The sequence below is a fragment of the Stegostoma tigrinum genome, chromosome 14, assembly GCF_030684315.1.
Source record: "Stegostoma tigrinum isolate sSteTig4 chromosome 14, sSteTig4.hap1, whole genome shotgun sequence".
Taxonomy (NCBI): Eukaryota; Metazoa; Chordata; class Chondrichthyes; order Orectolobiformes; family Stegostomatidae; genus Stegostoma; species Stegostoma tigrinum.
Genome location: NC_081367.1, coordinates 13,015,132 through 13,037,872, shown reverse-complemented (window position 1 = coordinate 13,037,872; position 22,741 = coordinate 13,015,132). Strand labels below are relative to the sequence as shown.

The following is a 22,741-nucleotide window of genomic DNA, read 5'->3' as shown; positions in this document are numbered from 1 at the left end:
TCCCACAAATGATTTAAGCTAAACTTCTGGACACTTCTTTGAAAAAATTATTTGGGTTTTTTAGTTAGAGACAGGTAAAAAAACTGCAGATGCCGGAATCCAAGGTAGACAAACAGAAGGTTGGAAGATCACAGCGGGCCAGGCAGCATCTGGAGGGAAGTAGCAGTTCACGTTTCGGGTATTACCCTTCTTTAAGACTTGGACGAAGAAAGGTAATGACAGGGTAATAGATAAAATGTGGACTGCTCCTTTCCCCCAGATGCTGCCTGGCCTGCTGTGTTCTTTTAGCCGTCTCTTTGTGCATCGTATTCGGGTTTCTACCTAGTTAGCATAATTCCAACATTGAAAACTCAACTAATGATTTTCTTTTTGCATGAACTTGTATGGAAGAAAGGGCATGCAGTTTCTGCAGCTCAATTTATTGAAGTTACTGCACAAGATCAGAGTTGGGTGTTGGCTGTAGCTTTTTGTGTTTGGGAAATGGCAGTGTTTCTGCATTGATCCTTAAGTTCTGTGCTCTTCAATGATGGGAACAGTTGGGAAAAATATTTCTTGCTTTGGTTCAGTGAGCTGCCTCCACAGTGTTCTACTCAAATGCTTCATCAGAAAACATAACTTGGTCAGAAATTCATGCTGCTGGTCATGAATGTAAAAGGATGGTGAACATTAAATGACAAAATAATCAAGTTAAGTGGCTCACAGTAAATTAGCCTACTAAAACCCCAGCACAGTTATCCACCTGAAGCAAAAGATTGTACTAATCCCTGCATCTAAAAAGCAGCCAAAATTGCTGAACCTTAAAACTGTGATGCTGAAGATCCTGAAATCGAATTGCACAGTTTTTGTGTAGATCAGATTTGGAATATATAACTGAAAAACTGTGTATCTGCTGAATTTCCTATTGTAAATTATTCTATAAGAATGGGAAATGACTTCTCGTTTTCTTCGCGTTGCTGAAGAGGAGCCGAAATAATGTTGTGTGGATTAAGGCTCAAAGTATCCCACAGAATTAGTAAAACCTGAAGTGTTTGCCAAGATAGAGTAAGTAGGGGCAGTACTCACTGAATCAAGAAAATAAAACCTATCCAAGTACAGTTCACTGTATACTTCAGTCTCTCAAATAATTCTCAAATCAAATGAAAGCAAGTCTACGAGTTGAATTACAAGATGGTTAATTACAACCACTTCTACTAGCAAAAGCATCTGCAGCTACACAGAAACACAATTTACCTTTTCTGACTGCAGTAACTACAGTGGTGTGTCATTGTTTAGCATGTGACTAGGGAGCAGGTTGTGGTTAAACTTTGTTTTCCTGTGCTACACTGTCTGCAGTATAATATTTCAGGGCTATTTTTGTGGTAGCAAGACATTTGAAAGAAAATTAGAGTTTTGATGCAATTTAAAGCTTTTAGTATATCATGACTTACAGTAATTGTGCTAATTTATTATTTCTCTTGCAATAGCAAGGCACTTACTACACACAGCCTCTATATGCTGCGCCGCCTCATGTAATTCATCACACCACAGTTGTTCAGCCGAATGGGATGCCTGCTGCTGTGTACCCACAACCAATTCCATCACCCAGAGCAAATGGTGTTGCCATGGGAATGGTAGCTGGGACCACTATGGCAATGTCAGCAGGTGTGTAACAGCATAAACTAAATTCTTGTACATTTTCTTGCAGTGTTCATTACGATTTAGCAGGCAACTGTATATTAAGTATAATGTGCTTCAAATAGAGCTACTTGAAAATGTGTATATTGAAAGATTAAGTAAGACTCATGCATAAAAATGTTAAATATTTTAAGGTGTCCAGTTGGAGGATATATTTTTTAAAGAACAAAGTCACTTTTGGCGTCAGTTATGGAATGTTTAATCCTTAGAACGTTACGTTTCTAATTCAGTGTATTAACATTGCTAGCTCTGTTTTTACAATTTCCAAAAATTGGATTTTAATTACGAAGTTACGGGTTTTTTGCCCAAATCAACATCTACCCATTCTCTCAAGTCCATAACTAAATCTCTCCAGTTATATCCCTTCTGCTGCAGTAATGAAATGGCTGTTGGAAAAGGCACAAATGATAGCCTGTGTAACTATGATCTTAGCAAATATCCCCCTTCATTTGCCTCAGACTGATTGAGACCAATAACATCTTTCTTCAGTGTTGCACCTTTCTTGCCCAGCTAGCTAAGATTACTTATGCCACATTTATTCTCCTCTACCTAGTTGTAATGAATGAATCATCTGCAGTAGCTTCTGCTATTGTTCATGAAGAGTTAATCACTGGAGTTCCCCAAAGATCTGTGCTTGACCTGTTCCTCACGTCTGTGTTGTCCATCTGCAATGTCGTCCTCATAACCAACTTTTCCGATCTCACCACTGTCTCTCATCCATGACATGTTTGGCTGACATCTAATACTGAAGGAGCAGAAGATTCCTTCAGGCGAATCTTAAGAAAGCTGTAGCCATTGACTCAGGTCCCTTCTGCGTACACCAGCCCTGTGCTTGGCAGCTGATTTGAGACTTAATCATAACGTTCAGAATTGTAGTATCATATTTGACACAGGTGGGTTTCAGACTATATTCTGAGCCGTCACCAAGACAGACTACTTCCACCTTTGTAACAATGCTGATCTCACCGCTTTCACCTCATCTGTTGAAGCTTTCATCCATTCTTTTGATCAATCTAGACTTGACAGTTCTAATGCTCTGCTGGGCCATGCTTCCATTTCCTATTCATACAGAATGCTGTGCCCCATTCTAACTTGTTCCAGCATATTTGGGCATCACTACTATATTTGTTGACCTGTATCGGCTGCTGGTCTGAGATGCCTCAGTTTCCGAACTCGCCCCAATTTCCAAATTCCTTCAAGGCCTTTCCCCTCTACCCCTCTCCAACTTCTTTGAGTCATACAGCAAAGCTATTTGCTCTACTATTAGAACATAGAACATTACAGCACAGTACAGGCCTTTCGGCCCTCGATGTTGTGCCGACCTGTCATACCGATCTCAAGCCCATCTAACCTACACTATTCCACGTACGTCCATATGCTTATCCGATGACGACTTAAATGTACCTAAAGTTGGCGAATCTACTACCGTTGCAGGAAAAGCGTTCCATTCCCTTACTACTCTCTGAGTAAAGAAACTACCTCTGACATCTGTCCTATATCTTTCTCCCCTCAATTTAAAGCTATGCCCCCTCGTGCTCACCGTCACCATCCTAGGAAAAAGGCTCTCCCTATCCACCCTATCTAACCCTCTGATTATTTTATATGTTTCAATTAAGTCACCTCTCAACCTTCTTCTCTCCAATGAAAACGGCCTCAAGTCCCTCAGCCTTTTCTCGTAAGACCTTCCCTCCGTACCAGGCAACATTCTAGTAAATCTCCTCTGCACCCTTTCCAAAGCTTCCACATCCTTCTTTATAATGCGCTGACCAGAACTGTACGCAATACTCCAAGTGCGGCCGCACCAGAGTTTTGTACAGCTTCACCATAACCTCTTGGTTCCAGAACTCGATCCCTCTATTAATAAAAGCCAAAACACTGTATGCCTTCTTAACAGCCCTGTCAACCTGGGTGGCAACTTTCAAGGATCTGTGTACATGGACACCAAGATCTCTCTGCTCCTAAGAATCTTACCATTAGCCCTGTACTTTGCCTTCTGGTTACTCCTACCAAAGTGCATCACCTCACACTTGTCTGCATTAAACTCCATTTGCCACCTCTCAGCCCAGCTCTGCAGCTTATCTATGTCTCTCTGCAACCTACAGCATCCTTTGTCACTATCCACAACTCCACCGACCTTAGTGTCGTCTGCAAATTTACTAACCCATCCTTCTACGCCCTCATCCAGGTCATTTATAAAAATGACAAACAGCAGTGGACCCAACACCGACCCTTGCGGTACACCACTCGTAACTGGTCTCCAAGATGAACAATTCCCATCAAGTACCACCCTCTGTCTTCTTTCAGCAAGCCAGGTTCCGATCTAAACTGCTATGTCTCCCACAATTCCATTCCTCCACATTTTGTACAATAGCCTACTGTGGGGAACCTTATTGAACGCCTTGCTGAAATCCATATACATCTACCTGTTTCGTCACCTTCTCAAAGAACTCAATAAGGTTTGTGAGGCACAACCTTGCCTTCACAAAACCATGCTGACTATCCCTTATCAATTTATTCTTTTCTAGATGATTATAAATCCTATCCCTTATAACCTTTTCCAACACTTTACCAACAACTGAGGTAAGGCTCACTGGTCTATAATTACCAGGGTTGTCTCTACTCCCCTTCTTGAACAGGGGAACCACATTTGCTATCCTCCAGCCATCTGGCACTATTCCTGTAGACAACGACGAGTTAAAGATCAATGCCAAAGGCTCGGCAATCTCCTCCCTGGCTTCCCAGAGGATCCGAGAATAAATCCCATCCGCCCCGGGGGACTTAGAAATCCTTCAGAGGGTGAAGATCGATAATACCTCTTCCTTGTGAACCTCAATCCCACCTAGTCTAGTAGCCTGTATCTCAGTATCCTCCTCGACAACATTGTCGTTTTCTAGAGTGAATACTGTTGAAAAATATTCATGTAGCGCTTCCCCTATCTCATCTGACTCCACACACAACTTACCACTACTATCCTTGATTGGGCCTAATCTTACTTTCGTCATTCTTTTATTCCTTAAATACCTATAGAAAGCTTTAGGGTTTACCCTGATCCTATCCGCCAACAACTTCTCATGTCTCCTCCTGGCACTTCTGAGCTCTCTCTTTAGGTCTTTTCCTGGCTACCTCGTAGCCCTCCAAGTGCTCTAACTGAGCCTTCGCATCTCATCCTAACGTAAGCAGCCTTCTTCCTCTTGACCAGAGATTCCACCTCCTTCGTAAACCACGGCTCCCGCACTCTACAGCTTCCTGCCTGCCTGACAGGTACATACTTATCTAGGACACACAGGAGCTCTTCCTTGAATAAGCTCCACATTTCTAATGTGCCCATCCTATGCTCCCTAAATTTTGCCTAATCTCATTGTAATTGCCTTTCCCCCAGCTATAACTCTTGCCCAGTGGTATACACCTATCCCTTTCCATCACTAAAGTAAACATAACAGAATGGTGATCGCTATCACCAAAGTGCTCACCTACTTCCAAATCTAACACCTGGCCAGGCTCATTACCCAGTACCACATCTAGTGTGCCTTCGCCCCTTGTTGGCCTATCTACATACTGTGTCAGGAAGCCCTCCTGCACACACTGGACAAAAACTGACCCATCTATAGTACTCTAACTATAGTGTTCCCAGTCAATATTTGGAAAGTTGAAGTCCCCCATGACAACTACCCTGTCTCTCTCACTCCTATCGAGAATCATCTTTGCTATCCTTTCCTCTACATCTCTGGCACTGTTCGGAGGCCTATGGAAAACTCCCAACAGGGTGACCTCTCCTTTCCTGTTTCTAACCTCAGCCCATACTACCTCAGTTGACGAGTCCCCAAACATTCTTTCTGCAACTGTAATACTGTCCTTGACCAACAATGCCACACCTCTGCCCCCGTTACCATCTTCTCTGTTCTTACTGAGACATCTAAATCCCGGAACCTGCAACAACCATTCCTGTCCCTGCTCTATCCATGTCTCCGAAATGGCCACAACATCGAAGTCCCAGTTACTAACCCATGCTGCAAATTCACCCACCTTATTGCGGACGCTCCTGGCATTGAAGTAGACACACTTCAAACCAACTTCTTGCTTACCGGTGCCATCTTGCTTCCCTGAAACTTTATTTCGGAGCACCCTACTCTCAACCTTTTCTATAGTCGAACTACAATTTTGGTTCCCATTCCCCTGCTGAATTAGTTTAAACCCACCCGAATAGCCTTAGCAAATTCCGCGCCCCCCCCACCCCCCCCAAAATATCGGTACCCCTCCGGTTCAGGTGAAGACCATCTTGCTTGTAGAGGTCCCACCTACCCCAGAAAGAGCCCCAAGTATCCAAGAATCCAAAACCCACCCTCCCTGCACTATCCCTGTAGCCACATGTTCAACTCCTCTCTCTCCCTACTCCTTGCCTCACTAGCACGTGGCACGGGCAACAACTCTGTTCGTCCTAGCTCTCAGCTTCCATCCTAGCTCCCTGAATTTCTGCCTTAAATCCCCATCTCTCTTCCTTCCTATGTCATTGGTGCCGATGTGGACCACGACTTGGGGCTGCTCCCCCTCCCGCTTAAGGATCCCAAAAACACGATCAGAGACATCACGCACCCTGGCACCTGGGAGGCAACACACCAACCGTGAGTGTCTCTTGTCCCCACAGAACCTCCTATCTGCCCCCCCTAACTATGGAGTCCCCAGTGACTAATGCTTTGCTCCTCTTCCCCCTTCCCTTCTGAGCAGCAGGGACAGACTCTGTGCCAGAGACCTGTGCCCCACTGCTTTCCCCTGGTAAGTCATACCCCCCCAACAGTATCCAAAACGGCATACTTATTGTTGAGGGGAATGGCCACAGGGGATCCCTGATGGTTATGCTTCAAACTATCTTGCTCGTAATTTTGTTTTCCATCCCTGAGCTCCACGACTTTTAACTTCTTTAAAATTAGGCTTAAAACTTTCATCTTTGACCTCCAGCTTTTGGTCTTCTAACCTGATGGCTCCCATTGTGGCTCAGTGTAAAATTTTGAACCCTCTTGTAAAGCACTTTGAGATATTTAACTATGTGGTACACTGTATGTAATCAGTTGTTAACCCGTTGGTGTGATTGGAACCCCTGTAAAAATGTATGAAGCTTCTGGCTGCGTGTAAGAGTGTTAATAATCTGGTTTGCCAGACTTCATGTGCATGTGTCAACTTGTTTCTGGAAACTGAACCAACCCAACTTCGTATCTATGAAAAATTGTGGTCAAACACAAGTTGAAAATGCCAAAAACTGTGTGGCTTGTTTTTGAGTGGTGAATACAATTGGCCTCCATCAAATTATTTTTTTTCGTAAAGCAGAAACAGTGCTGGAGAAACACTGGGTCTGGCAAGATCTGTAAAGAGAAAACAGTAAATATTTTGGATTGTTGAACTTGAAACATTAACTGTTTTCTTTCTACAGTTGCTGCCAGATCTGCTCTGCTTCTTCAGCACTCTGTTTTTGTATCACATTTGCAGCATCCATAGTTCTGCGTTATTTTTCTTAATGACTTTGTCTTGAGCTGATTGTCATTTTGAAAAGGAGAATTGACTCGAACGTCAGCCTGGTTTCTTTTCTGCATTCAACTGTACGTCCGTAAGATTTATTAGAGTTTGTGGCAGGAGAAAAATGTGTAGCAATTAGAATTCATCTTGTCTGATCCTTAATTAAAAATTTACCTGTCACTCCAGTTTTTTCTGAAGGTATAGATTATTTTGTAACCCTTTTGAGTGTGTCTAGTGCTTGAACAAAATTTGGCATTGAGATTGCATTTCATTTAAAAACAAATTATTTTCTTGCAGGCACTTTGTTGACGACTCATTCCCCAACACCAGTAGCTCCTCATCCAGTTTCCTTGCCTGCTTATAGGACTCCGGGAACGCCTACCTACAACTATGTACCCTCACAGTGGTGATCAACCAGTAACTGAAAATGCAAGTCTGCCTTCTTTCATTGTAGAGCAGTCCCTTTTTAAAGTTTCGGCAATAGTAGCAAACTTAAGGAATCAATATTTTTAGTTATGGTAACGTCAGATTTCGGTTCAATTTTAGGTGAAAAGCAAATTCAAGTGCAATTCAGTCAGCCAGATTTGTGTTGCACTGCTAATTGTATCATGCCTGGAATATTACATTGTCAGGATTGCTGTTAGCTTTGGACATTGAATTTGCAAGAGTTTCAGTTCAATTAATACAACTGCTTTGGATAGACGTCAAGCTCACTTCATTAAAATGGGAATAAATGCTTCACAGCTATGCATGGGGATGGTAGCTCCATTTCTTCGGTGTACTAGTTGATGACTGTTGCACAGGAAATCTCGACCAATTGTGGTCATCAAGTAACACTTGCTGGAATAATGTACATCTTGGTTTACGGCATCGCTGTGATGTGGTTTTTCCACAATATCAGGACAGGAGTGATTTGCATTGTTACTTGTGCCAACAACACACGCACACTTCCTATTCCGCTGCATACCCATGAACCTTAGCATGAAATAATTCAATGATATCCAATTTGCTGGATAACAGAGTTTTAATCGTGGCTGCCCCTTTAATTGGAGCAGAGGATGCTCTGACTTTGTAAATGCAGATTGATTGCTTTACCTTAAACATAGTTGGCTTTTTATCAAGCTTTACTAAGTTATCTGGTGAACACAAAAGACTTAATTTCACAAATACTGACTGGACTGTGGTCTGTAAAATCAGATTTAATTTTCAATACCTATTGAACACTTGTGTCCATTCACCAATATCTGGTTCCTTAACATAACTGATCACAAAAATATAATAGAGACAACGTGCAGCTGTTCTGAAGTTGAGGGTAGTAACACCTGAGAATGAGTTATGAAATAATTACTCCCATCAGAGGTTGCATTGAGACTTTAATGTGTTTCTGTGCAGAAGGCAGAACATGTGTTTTGAAATGCATGTGTCTCTAACATCTGAAAGCAACTACAAATGAGAAACCTTCAGTTAACTCAGGGCGCATGCAACTATGTTTGCTGTCCATATTACGCCTAGGAATTGATTTACGCAGCCTTAAAAATTAACATAAATAACACATTAGATTTGTAGGAAATTTGTAAATTAAGGCTCATGTCAAACACATGCTTTTACCAAAATAAAAATGAGGTGCTCACGTATTCAAAATCACAGCTGATGGAAAATGTTTTCTCAATTGTTATTTCCAATCATTGCTATTTTGACTTTGATGTATCCTAATACATTCTAGGCAAATTCTGACTGATGTTTGTCAATAGAGTATCAAGGAGCTCCATTGTCCCATAGTAGCTAGGGCCAAATTTGCCATTTAGGCAAATTTTCTGCTTCTATCTTTATTTTAATAATGCTTGAATTTTGTTAGTTCACCAATAGATTTTGACATTCTTGGCATTGGAGCATTGGTTTTCTCAATGGCATATTCTGAAGAGCTAGGAGTTAGAGACAGCACGTCCTTGGTACACGGGCACAGTTTCAAGTCAGGTTGACATTTCATTTTCCATTATAACTGTAGGCATAGGAACTAATGCTGGGAAAATTTGTTAGCAAACGGTGGCCCGAAAGGAAAAATTTGAGAGTCAGGAATCCTTGCGTATACATGTACTCTTATTCAGGAATCTTCCCTCTGGCTCAAGCATGAGATATTCTCACTTTTCCTGTTCTTCTTTGTTTCGAGAAATATTAGAAGTAAATTCAAGTTTCAATAATTCATATGCTACTTGCAGTAAGAATACTTTTCAGCTTCCAATCCACTCATAAGTAATGGGTCCACAATTTGATGTTTGCAAAATGCAAAGAGACTGAAATATGACTAAGTAAATCGTGCAGTTCTAATTTTCTACATGCTGCAATAGTTAAGTCAGCATAGTTGGAAATCTAATTTGAACTTTTACTGAACTATACAGCTCAGTTCATTTTGTCAATTAAATTATTGTGAATTTCCTCATTTTTTTTGGCATACAGAGATCAATTGATGAAGTGCAGAAAAAAAATTATTTGCCAATGAGACAAGTGTTTATGTAGAAAATCTCTTGGTGTCTCTACCTTGTGTTTGCTGACACGGTCTATGACTAAAATGGAATTTCACTGGTTGACATTTTCATTACTCAAGATACTTTTGATATTTCTTGATTGGCTTAATTAAGTCTTGATTCCTGTATGGTTTGGACTTTTGGGCAGACTTGTTCACTGGGAAATTCGATTCGCTGTTTATGCCAGTGTGCCCTGCTTTTACTGTTGCAGCATACATATGATGAACAAGGAAAGATAAATCCATGTTTTCTCCAAGACCGGCATAGAATAGTTAAATCGGAGTTACGCATGCTCAGAATTAATAACTTTTCAAATAAATCAAGCTCTGACTATTTTTCAATAACTGCTTAATCTGTAGCTTTTTTGAAAAGCAGCTTCTGTGTTCAGTGGTTGTAGTTCAGTTTGGCTTGGGATCTGGAATAGAAATACTCACAATTAAGTACTTATTTAAAAACATCTCTTTCACAGGTTGAAAGGTGGGAGATATGCAATCAAACAAGTCTTAACACTTGGTGCTGAATCCCACATGCCTCCAACCAGGATCCTTCCTTCCAGCACATCAATGCTCTCAACACTTGCCAAACACTACCAAAAAAGTCTTGGAAGATTATCATGGCTGCATATCTTGCATCTTGGAACTCAGCAGTACTCAAGTCTTATGGCAAAACCTGTTTTGTGGACTGTCTTGCAATTTTATAGATTACACGAAAGGGAGTATAAGCATATTTGGATTCATATCTAGTTCAATGCATGTTACAAAATGCTTGCTCAAATCTACCTGCAGTGACTAATGCAAACCATCATATGCAAAATCCAAAGGAACTGAGGTTCAAAAATATTTTGCAACTAAATTTCGAGTCCTATTGTTATGTAATGTTTTTAAAAAAGAGTTGTGCAAGTGAATTTATGCAGCTCACCAGAAGAGAGCCTCTGGCTGACCTGTTGGCCAGGATTTTTTTTTAATGGGAGCAGTGAAATTTCTTTAGCCAGAGTATTCATTTGCATTTACAGCACAGCACCTGGAGGTGGAGTTCAAGTCAGCACAAAATAAAACCTATGGGCATTGTCTTGACAGTCCTTTTTTCATTTTAAACTGTTCGATTCAGTGTGACATTAGAGACGAAGGCAGCAGTAGAGATTAAAGTGAGAAAAATGGAGCAAATGTGCAAGCATACTTTAAATGCATCTTGAACAGCTAGTAATTGGGGGGGAAAAGAAGTATTTTTCTATTCTTTGATTTAATATTGCAGTATTGTTATAAATGCCTGATTTAAAATCATGACATTTGATGATTTTTAGGATTTTAATTTGGTAACTATTTTATCTTTTTTTCCCGTAACAAGTTTTTCCTGTGGGTTTTTGTGAAATGCAAATCACTGATTATCATCTTAGATAATGGATAATATAAAATACAACTTTTTTCAAATTTGTCTCATATTATAGGCCTCGTTTCTTTTAAGCATTGTATGTTATTGAATGCTGCCCAGTATTGAATGCGTAATATTGGCAACTATTTATAAAGTCCACATATAATTTTTATCAGTGTCTTATTTGATTTGTTCCAGGTTGCTTATCACATAGGGTGACTTCATTAGTCAGGCAAAGTTGAATAGCATTTTGAAGGCATTTATGACTAATGCTTCTGAATATTTAAACTGTAGTATGAAACCAAAGGAGGTAACTTTCTTAATGTTGGTTTGGAAATCTCTCTGTTACATGATCCCATAATTTTCATTGGATTTTCATAGGAGTTGTTGGTTTTTGCAGCAGTCATGTTTGAATTGAGCAACAAACTGTGACTGTCAGATAACATCTGCTTATTACCTGGAGAAAAGGCAGATGTCAGCTTTCTCCCCAATCTCTGCATGCAATTCAATGAGCAATAACTCTTCTTAGTCCCAATGACCAGGGTAATGCCATTCTTGAGCTTATTGTCAGAAGATACAAGTGAACAGCGTAGGCTGGCTTATCCTTCAGCTTTCCTTATTGGGTTTATTGCCTTACCCAGGTGACTTGACTAAGATCCAGACCTCACTGCATTGGATGAGGAATTACAGGGAAAATTAAACTTGAAAAGCTTGAATTATGATATCCAATGTAAAAATCCTGAGTTCCACTTACATACTTTATTCAATTGTTATATCCTGTTCAAAATAAATCAATAGTGCAAGTCTAAAGAGTCAAATGGGCAAACTAACTGCTACTTTTGTTTATAATGGCCAGGTTAATGAGGAATCTCTTTAATGCATTAATGTTTCAAAGCCCCTAAGCACACTGCACGATAACTTCAATACATTATCTTTTGTGACAGTAAGAAACTAAGAGATAAAATTGAGTAAGATCTGGTCGCGTCACTTTCCAGACCCTCTTGGAGATTGATCATGCACAAAGCCTTCAGTTACCACAAAAGTTAATTGCAGAAGTGACAGCTAATCTGATGAAACCTAATTGTATCTGTGAATTAGGATTGTCTAGCAGGATGGCTGAGAGCATTCAGCAGTCCTCCTGGCTGTGCTTGTGATATGAGTAATGCAGGGGAGGATTTTGGATTGCTTCTGGCACCATACATGATGCAAGAGGATCCAACTTCTCGAATTAGTTTTTATTTCTAGACTTGTCAATTTTACCTGAATTAGCACAAATTACGAAAGTAGTTATGGACACCATTGAACAACTTATTTTAATGTAGAGGAATTAGTCAGTTTAATGAATTAAAATTGTTTTTGATAGTAGCTAGCAAAGAAATAGTCAAGGGGAACAAGCACATAACTTTTAGAATTCGTATCTTTCCTATTCCATTTTTCTATATTGAACTTTTATAATGGATTTAGCATGTATGTTAACTTCATTTTAAAATACTTCCACGACCAATTTCTTAACCCATTTTTGGATAGCCAGCAGCATTGCTGCTGGCAATGTAATGATAAATACATCTAACTTTAAAAAAAAAGGAGCAGTATGAAATTACTGTTTTGTTTATTGAACATAAATTCAAACTTTCATATATCTGATTGCACTCACTGCCGTTTGTGTGCCAAGTGCAGTAGTTATGCAGAGGTTTCACAGATAGTGGTGTCCTGCAGGCCTACAGAGCAACTGTTTCAGAAAAGCAATGCATGTTTGAACAGGTATCTCTAAGGTTATCTTTTACAAACCCTGCATTAATATAGCATGAACAAGGAGGAAGTTAGGTAATGAAGTCTTCACATGCCTTCTCAGTAAAGTTGTACGTCGTGGCATCGGTTAAGGTTTGTTTTTTGATCTCGTATTTACAGGGTTTGAAAACTTTTGAGATACTTAGTACTATAATATGGGCTTTCATTATATAAACATGCATCATGACAGACTACATCAACATTATAAAAGATTCTCAAAATACAAAGATTCAAATTTTAACACATAAAAATTGAATACAGGAAGTAAATTTTAAAGGAATGGTGTATTTGATAGTTCCTTTAAATGTTTACAGGTTGAAAATCAGTGCTTAGAATGAAATGAAAATTGAACCTTAAGTGGCTAACCTATAATCAACACTGTACACTGGACTAATACTATCTCCTTTACTTTGCTTATTTTTAACTTTTTTTTTCTTTTTACATTCTTCTCAGTGCTTCAGCTCACCTGTGGTGTGTTGTATGCTGAAATAGTTTCTATTGTGGCATCAGTGTGGACTTTGTAACTGAGTGCAGCATGGAAATTTTATTGTTCAGTGTGGCTTTTCAAATATGCAGCCCTTTCATCTTGATCACTTGACATCAATTCTGCTTCTGTAGTACTGTTGCATTACAGAAGTAAGTGGCTGATTAAGTAGTGAAGGCTAAATCCACAGTGCATAGCTGCTGAGACAGCATTTAGCGTGCACAATTCCCTTTTCTTAAAATGTTTGTTTCAAGGAGAAAATAATGGGTAGTGAGGATAAGAAAAATCAACCATGGAAGCCTGCCATGGACAATGTTTAATGTAGAGCACTGTTTAAATCTGGGAGTTTCTTCATGTTACACTGCTGTACATGCACTCATCTGAAATAACGCAATTTATGTTAAATTTTAAATTTAGTTGCTTTTTGTATTTAAAAAAAAACTTGGTAGACCAAATTATGCTTTGTTGCACAAATTTTGACAAAACACTCATTTGGTGCTTTGGCCATTCTTTAGTATTCATACTGCTTATTTTTGGCATTTCAAGTAGTTCCTTGGGATGATTACAGTGTTGTTTCATTAAAATGGATGGAAGAGAATCCAACATTTCAGTCTCTTAACATCCGGAAACTTCTGGGTGCCCAAGTTTGGAATTTTTGAATGGCCATCCAACTTTCTGCACTTTGGATTGGGAGACATGCAAGTTCATTCTGAGCTATTGTTGCATTGTTGAAGGAACATGCAAACTTGGCATACTAATTCTAATTGTCCTCTCAAACGTTCTGGTTTGAAGAAGGTATTGAACTGATTTGTAGAATTACATTGGGGATAAAATATACTGCAAGATCTGTAGCCTCATGCATTTTTGAGACTTGGAAATATTCTAAAGCATTTGTCAAAGCTGCTTAGGATAACATATATCATATGCTCAGGGACAGATTGAGAATGACCACCTTGTGTTGAGCTGAAGATTGTGTATTTCGCCATGGTTCATGAATACTGTATGTTATAGAAGTGTAATTTCTATTTAACCTAACACCTCATCAATTCCCACACTCAAACTGGGTGTGTTCCTTCAAATGTAGTTCAGTATTCAACTGAAGTGATTTACAGTTAAATACTTGTTCTAAATATTGGGTTGGGGCAAAAGAAGATCTGTACGATAAAAATTAGTAATCAATACGGATCTATGGGCAAAATGTCTCTTTGTACATTGTATATGTTTGCATGGTCTTTTAAGCAGTTAACAACTGGGTTGACAGACTCGACAAGTGTTGAATCCCAGCCAAGCGATTTAAATGCTGTTTTTCTAACTTTTTTTAAAGAGATAGAGATTCTGCTTCCCCCCCCCCCCCCCCTTTCCTTTTTGCATTGAGCATTTATTGGGAAGCAAACACCATGACCTAATTTGAATTTAAAGACCCTTTTAAGGAAACAATATGAAGGAGCTGCCATCGGTTCTCAGAATCTTCCATCTAACCCTGACCACCACTCCCTCTCTCTTCCCCCCGCCCCCCCCCCCAAAAAAAAAATTGCATTCTAATCAGACTTGGTGTGATTCAGTGTACACAGCTGCTCAGCAGTAGTCTAGGTGGATGTGATCTGAACTATTTCCCTGTTATAATCTTTAAAAAAGTTGGGATTTTGAATAGCAGCATCTTACAATGCGTAGATTGTGTTTGGTGTGCGGTGTAGTGCTGTATGACAGCTTTTCTGTTCAAAATAAAATGAGCATATGCAACACATAGGCACAGCAGAATCACCCCAGTGAGAGTTACGTACATTTTTGTTAGAGGCACACTTTTTAAAAAGTTTGACTTTCAAACACTATGCTTAATTAAAAAAAATATTATTTTGGTACTTATTTAGTCTCGGTCAGTGTCGTCTTCCGGAAATTAGTTGTAAAGCACCATTTTACATTGGATAACATAAACCAGAAATTCTGACAATTCCTTTCTGAGCCAGTTCAATTATGTGTAAATTCATACATTGTTATTTTTTTAAAAGCAATCTGACAAGTAGATGAGCTCAGATTTAAAAAGAAACTTCAAGGCATGTTTATTGTAACAAGAATTGTTATGTATTAATACTTAAGTTTTCAATAAAGATTGACTTGTGTTGCTTACCTTGTGTTGTGAAGTTATTTGTGCTTTGATCCCGAGAATGGATTTACAGTCCATTAGACAGCATTTAAAGTTTGAGGTCAGCATAATTTAAGTTAAATTCATGCCTGCATTGGGCAGAGTTTTTTTAAATGCATAGGATTTGACCATCACAGCCTGGGCCAGCGTTTATTGCCCATTCCTAATTGTCCTTAAAAGGTTGGTAGTGACCTGCCTCCTTAAGAGTCATCTAGACTTGAAAAAATTAGCTTGCTGTCTTTTCGTGGATGTTGGCTGACTTGCTATGTTCTCCAGCATTGTAGATGTAGATTCCGCCATCTACAATCTGACCCCACCACCCAAGACATTTTTTCCATCCCCACCCTTGTCTGCTTTCCGGAGAGACCACTCTGTCAGTGACTCCCTTGTTCGCTCCACACTGCCCTCCAACCCCACCGCACCTGGCACCTTCCCCTGCAACCGCAGGAAATGCTACACTTGCCCCCACTCCTCCTCCCTCACCCCTATCCCAGGCCCCAAGATGACTTTCCATATTAAGCAGAGGTTCACCTGCACATCTGCCAATGTGGTATACTGCATCCACTGTACCCGGTGTGGCTTTCTCTACATTGGGGAAACCAAGCGGAGGCTTGGGGACCGCTTTGCAGAACACCTCCGCTCAGTTCGCAATAAACAACCGCACCTCCCTTTCGCAAACCATTTCCACTCCCCCTCCCATTCTTTAGATGACATGTCCATCATGGGCCTCCTGCAGTGCTACAATGATGCCACCCGAAGGTTGTAGGAACAGCAACTCATATTCCGCTTGGGAACCCTGCAGCCCAATGGTATCAATGTGGACTTCACCAGCTTCAAAATCTCCCCTTCCCCCACCGCATCCCAAAACCAGCCTAGTTCGTCCCCCTCCCCCCACTGCACCACACAACCAGTCCAACCTGTCTCTGCCTCCCTAACCTGTTCTTCCTCCCACCCCAAGCCGCACCTCCATCTCTTACCTACTAACCTGATCCCACCACCTTGACCTGTCCGTCTTCCCTGGACTGACCTGTCCCCTCCCTACCTATACTCTCCTCTCCACCTATCTTCTTTTCTCTCCATCTTCGGTCCGCCTCCCCCTCTCTCCCCATTTATTCCAGAACCCTCACCCCATCCCCCTCTCTGAAGGGTCTAGGCCCGAAACGTCAACGTTTGTGCTCCTGAGATGCTGCTGGGCCTGCTGTGTTCATCCAGCCTCACATTTTATTATCTTGGATTCTCCAGCATCTGCTGTTCCCATTATCAATGGTTGAAAAACTCAGACCAACAGACTACTGATTTCTTTGCTCCTAGAGGGACAACACCACATCACTTGTTCTGAGTCAATTGATTTTAAGGCAGTGGTTATGTTATTTGTCTATACTGTTAAACCAATTCAGAAGGTGACAATGTACCATGGGCTTTATTCTCATTGCAATATATGTAATTACGTGGAAGACCACTTTCCACAATTGCAACCATCATTTATAATGGAATAATAACTGAGATATATGCATGTGACAATAAAGCAGCTAGAATTCTTACAGTAATAGTGTTGCTTGAATTGTCAGTCTGGCACAAACCGCTGCTTTACATTTCCCTTGTGTAATTTGAACAAGGCTAAACTACACTGGCCCATTGTACATAATATTCTCAAACATAACATTAAACCTACTTTGGTATTAAACTATTTTTCTTCTCTAACATACAAAAATGAGCTTTGTCAATGTACAGCAGTAAAACCCCTGCAGCGAATATTTGAAATAAAAGCTGAAAAAGTTGTGATGCACACTTCTGTGCGTTCAAAAAGTTAACAGTCTGTGACATTTGTTCTGTCTGTGAGCTTGATTGGAAGTGAAATACAGCTATCTGTATTATTTGTTCCATAAGTAAGAAAAATTCCAAAAGATAGACCTACCATCCATGGTTAACTAGAAATGTTTAAGGTAGTATCAACCTTAAAGAAAATACACAAATTGTGCAGTGGCTGCCCAGATGACTAGATAGAATATGTATATTTTTAAAAGAAGTTAAGGACAAGTAAACCTCACCAGAAAGTGAGCGAAAAAGTTTTTATAAATAATTAAGCAAGCATTAACTAAATGGCAGTTGGTCCGATAGAAAGTGCATCAAGGGAATAAATAGCGCAGAATATCAGGAAATATGAGATGGCATGAACAGGTATTTTCCTTCAGTCTTCACTACAGAGGATACAAAACAAATCTCAGAAGTAGCAGTAAATCAGGAAATGGAAGGGAGGAACTGAAGAAAATCATGACCACCAGAAAAGTGGTGCAGGGTAAATTGTTTGAGCAAGGTCTGGCAAATGTCTGAGTTCTGGTGGACTTTATTATGAGGCCCTTAAAGGGCTAGTGAGATAGTAGATTCATTGGTTTGAATATTCCAAATCTCCCTTGAATCAGGGATGGTCCTATTTGGTTGGGGGGAAATGTAACTCCTTTACTCAAAAGGAGGGGAGACTGAAAGCAGGAAACTATATTTAGTTTAATATCAGTCACAGGGAAAATCTTAAACTGCCATTAAAGAAGTTATAGCAGGGCACCCAGATAAGTTCAAAATAATCAGGCAGAGTCCATGCTTTTTTTAAAAGGAGGAATTACATTTGACGTTTTTTCTAATGAGCTCTTTGAGGAAATAATACACGGATAAAGGGGAAACCTGTAAATATACTATACTTTGATTTCCAGAAGGCATTTGATAAGGTTCGACTAAGAAGGTTATTATGGGAAATAAGTCATGTTGTTAGAGGTAGTATATTGAATGGATAAAAAATTAGCTAACTGTGGAAAATATATAAATGGGTATTTTAAAGGTTGACAAGATGTAACAAATGGTGTGCCACAGAGATCAGTGTTGAGTCCTCAACGTTTTCCAATTTGTAACAATGACACGGATGAAGGGCCTAAAGTCACAATTGCCAAATTTGCTGTGAAAGATAAGTGGAAAAGTAAGTTGTGAAAAGGTTGCAGGGTTACCAAAAAGAAAATTGACAGGTTAAGTATGAGAAAAGATATGGAATATGTGGGAAAATGTGAAATTGTCTTTGTGGGAAGCATATAAAAAACATCTAAATGGTGAGGTTATAGAGCTTACAATGTGGAGAGAGGGTGTACTCATGTATGATTCTCAAAATGTTAGTGTGCAGGTATAGCAAGCAAGTAGGAAAGCTAATAGAATATGACCATAAGACATAAAAGCAAACGTTAGGCCATCAGCCCATCAATTTGTGCTCTGCCATTCAATCTTGTCTGACAAGTTTCTCAACCCCATTCTCTTTCTTTCTCCCTGTAAGCATTGATCCCCTTGACAGTCAAGAACCTCTCTCTGTCTTACGTATGCTCAATGACCTGGCCTCCACAGCATTCTGTGATAGTGAATTCTATAGATTCACCACTCTGGCTGAAGAAGTTTCTCTTTATCTCCATTCTGAAGGGTCTTCTCTTCACTCTAAAGCTGTGCCCTTGGGACCTAGTCTGTCCTGGCAGTGGAAACATTTTCCTAATGTCCACTCTGCCCAGGTCATTCAGCATAATGTTAGTTTCAATTAGATGCCCTCACATTCTTCTAAACTGAGTACAGACCCAGAGTACTCAAATGTTCCTTGTATGTTAAGACCTTCATTCCTGGGATCATTCTTTTGTACCTCCTTGGGACCTGTGCTGGGGCCAGTACATCCTTCCTGAGATGTGGGGTCCAGAATTGCTCACAATAATCTAGATGTGGTCTGATCAGAGCTTTATTAAGTGTCAGAAGTAGATCGCTGCTTTTATATTCTCGTGCTTTTGAAATAACTTCCAATATCGTATTTGTCTTCCTCACTATTGACTCAACCAGCAAGTTTACCTTAAGAGAATCCAGGACTAGGGCTCCCAAGTCCCTTCACACTTTAGATTTCTGAATTTTCTCCCCATTTAGTCTGTGCCTTTTCTTCCCATCAAAGTGCACAACTTCACACTTAATCACTGCCGTATTCCATATGCCACTTCTTTGCCTACTCTCCCAACCTGCTTAGATCTTTCTGCAGCCTTCCTGACCCTTCAATTCTACCTGACCCTCTACCTATCTTTGTATCATTTGCACACCTATCCAGAGTGTCCTCAGCTTCTTCATCTAGTTCATTAATGTATAAAATGAAAAGTTGTGGACCCAACCCAGACCCTTGTAGAATACCACGAATTACCGGTTGCCATCTTAAGAAGAAACCTTTTTGTCCCCACTCTGTGCTTTTTGCCATCAGCCAATCTTCTATCCATGTTAGTACCTAGCCTCTTACACCATAGGCCCATGCCTTACTCAGCAGCCTCCTAGGCGGCGGCTTATTATTATGTCAATTATTACATGGTACTGATGAGGCCATGCCTGGAGTACTGTGTACAGTATTGGGCACCCTACTGAAGAAAGGATATGAATATGTTGGAGGCATTTCAGCGAAGGTCTACTAGACTAATACTTGGAATGCAGGGGTGCGTGTGCATTGTCAGGTTGCACAGGCAAGGCTTGTGTAAGATATTGTGTTTGAAGCGCACAGCGACCTGAAGGGTCTTGATACGGACATGTGGAGAGGATGTTTCCTCTTATTCAAGAAAGATAACTTTTTTTTCTGAGGAACATGTGTCTTTGGAACTCTTCCTCAAGGTAGTGGAAGCAGAATCTTGAATATTTTTAAGGCAGAGCTAGATAGATTCTCATAAGCAAGGGGCTGAAAAGTCACCTGTGCCAAGTTTTGGTAATAGCTACAATGTCCCACGTTCACAAGCCTTGAGTCCATCAGCCTTACCTATAAAACCTCTTTCATTGAAGTGAATGCAGTTTAATTCTTCAGTGTTACTTTGGTCTCTGACATGCTCTTAACTATCTCTTCTAATTAACTGGCTCTTTTCTAATTCAGAACAGTCCTCATCTTTGTGTGCTTTCACCGTTAGTTAGAAAGCCACCAACCCAGCCTGTCAATGTTTATAGGCACTCAAAACAGAACTGGTAAAGTTTACAACCAGGATTTTGGTTCCTTTTCAGGTCATGTGAAACCCATCCTTTTTGAACATGTCTTTTCAGTACCAGAAGAGATCCCAATGATCTAAAAAAAACTGAACCTCTGCACACTTTGGTGTAGGGGGAATATCTCCTTCACAAATGTAAAAATGACTCCAGTTTTTGTTCCCTTCTCCTCATTTTTCTTTTGAGTATGTTTTTAGAAATATAGAAATTTAAAACAGAGAAATCTCCCTGCTGATCAATGCTGGACATGTATGTGGAGGCCCCTCCCACACAAACATTTTTTTTAAAAAACTACTTTTGTGCTTTTTTAAAATTATTTGGACTACAAGGGTTCCAAAGTGATGCAAAATAAAAATCTTATCATTTTCACATTTTGGAATCAAAAGAATTATACAAGAAAATCTGCAACCCAGGAGAAGCTGCAATATCCACACCACCAGAGATAATGGGAACTGCAGATGCTGGAGAATCCAAAACAACAAAATGTGAGGCTGGATGAACACAGCAGGCCAAGCAGCATCTCAGGAGCACAAAAGCTGACGTTTCGGGCCTAGACCCTTCATCAGAGAGCTCTCTGATGAAGGGTCTAGGCCCGAAACGTCAGCTTTTGTGCTCCTGAGATGCTGCTTGGCCTGCTGTGTTCATCCAGCCTCACATTTTGATATCCACACCACCATTTTGGTACTACATTTGTCTAGGTTAATTTGAATCTTTGCACCTTATTCTGTACTCTAAATGTGCATCATTCCAGATTTACCATATCTGTTACATGAGCACCCGTGTTCTGACTTAATACAAAAAGGGTAACATTTTGCTTTTGGATTTTAGATGCTAAGGTGTGACAGAAACTGACTGCAATGCTTGAGCTGCAGTTCAATTAGAGTATTGCAGTTTCAACATGAAATTCTGTCTTGTGCTCAGATTTGGCTAAGTCAGTAAGCATTACCTGCTCCTTTGCAATAGCCAGATATATGGATTGCTAAACACAATGCCCAATCTCTGAAATTGTTATCTGTTTCTGCACAACACATCAAAATACAACTCAAATGAAAATTTGATTATTTATCATGTAGCTATTGTTAGTGTTCAATTACTTACGAATGGAGGCATAAAATATAAATTGAACAATAAATAACACCAGAGGTTTCTGAATTTTTCAGTACTTAAAATTAGATGTATAAGAGTTAAATTAATAAATTAATCTCATTTTGAAATAAAGTGACAGCCCAAAAGAAGCAGCTGATTGGTGAGTGACCAGTATATCTTTATTGAAGTCTTAGATTATTAATTGACTTTGCAAAAAATAAAGCTTAATAAATGGAAATATAGCATAGTATTTCAATAAGGGAACTCTGAGATGCCCCTTGCATCTTAATGAGCGCTCATGTAGGAAGTGTTACCAGTAACAGCAATTGATATATCTGATTCATTGACAATTTCTTGATGGTGGCTACATTATAACATGCAAATAGTTAGAGAATTGGGGAGCTGCCAGCAAGTCAAGGAGAGCCAGAGGAATAAAGAAAGCCAGGATAAAGAAAGCCAGAACTCTCTGGATGTTGAGAAAGGTAGAGCATAAGGGAAGCAGAAAATCAGCTATCAGTTTGATGGTACAGATGAGAACCAGTCTGAAAATAAAGTTCTGAGGCAACCTGAAGAAACTAATGCGAAACAATGAGGAAATATGAGATGCGGTTGGCAGCTAGTATAAAAATAAATCTCAAAAGTCTTCAATGGACATAGAAACAGTAAAAGAAGGAATAGGACAGATTAGGAATCAAATATGGATTACAGGAAAGGGAATTGCAGAAATGTGGGATAATATTTCACTGAAGAATTGCTCAGGCTCACCCTTGCGCAAGAAAGGGTTCATGGATAATTTCACAAACCACAGGGCAGCCAGTTTAACCTTGGTGTCAAGACAGCTCAGAAACATTAATATGGGACAAAATGAACAGTTATGTGGACAATTGTGGATTAAGTAAGGAGATCTGCCTTGGCTTTCTTAAAGACAAGCATGGCTAGTGTATTTGAGGATTTTTTTTAATGAGCTATCAGGTTTCATGAAGGTAATGCAATTGATCTAGAGCACATAGACTCCCAAAAGACGTATGTTGAATTGCCACCTGACAGATTTGTTAACAGAGTTAAAGCCCATGGAATAAAAGGACAGTGGCAGCACTAGGATGAGTGACAGGAAATCATGTGATAATATTGCGAAGTAGGGTATAGTACTCGTGGATTGGA

General features: G+C 39.8%; 1 protein-coding gene across 1 annotated transcript in view; it reads left to right on the top strand.

The window, feature by feature from the left end:
* Positions 1-15,465, top strand: part of fam168b (family with sequence similarity 168 member B) — a 50,234-nt gene extending 34,769 nt beyond the window's left edge. The window contains exons 5-7 of the mRNA XM_048542038.2: positions 1,464-1,641; positions 7,477-7,608; positions 10,171-15,465. Of these exons, the coding sequence (XP_048397995.1) occupies positions 1,464-1,641; positions 7,477-7,589 (291 nt within the window). The 3' untranslated portion in view covers positions 7,590-7,608; positions 10,171-15,465. The remainder of the gene's footprint in view (positions 1-1,463; positions 1,642-7,476; positions 7,609-10,170) is intronic.
* The last annotated feature ends 7,276 nt before the right edge of the window (positions 15,466-22,741 follow it).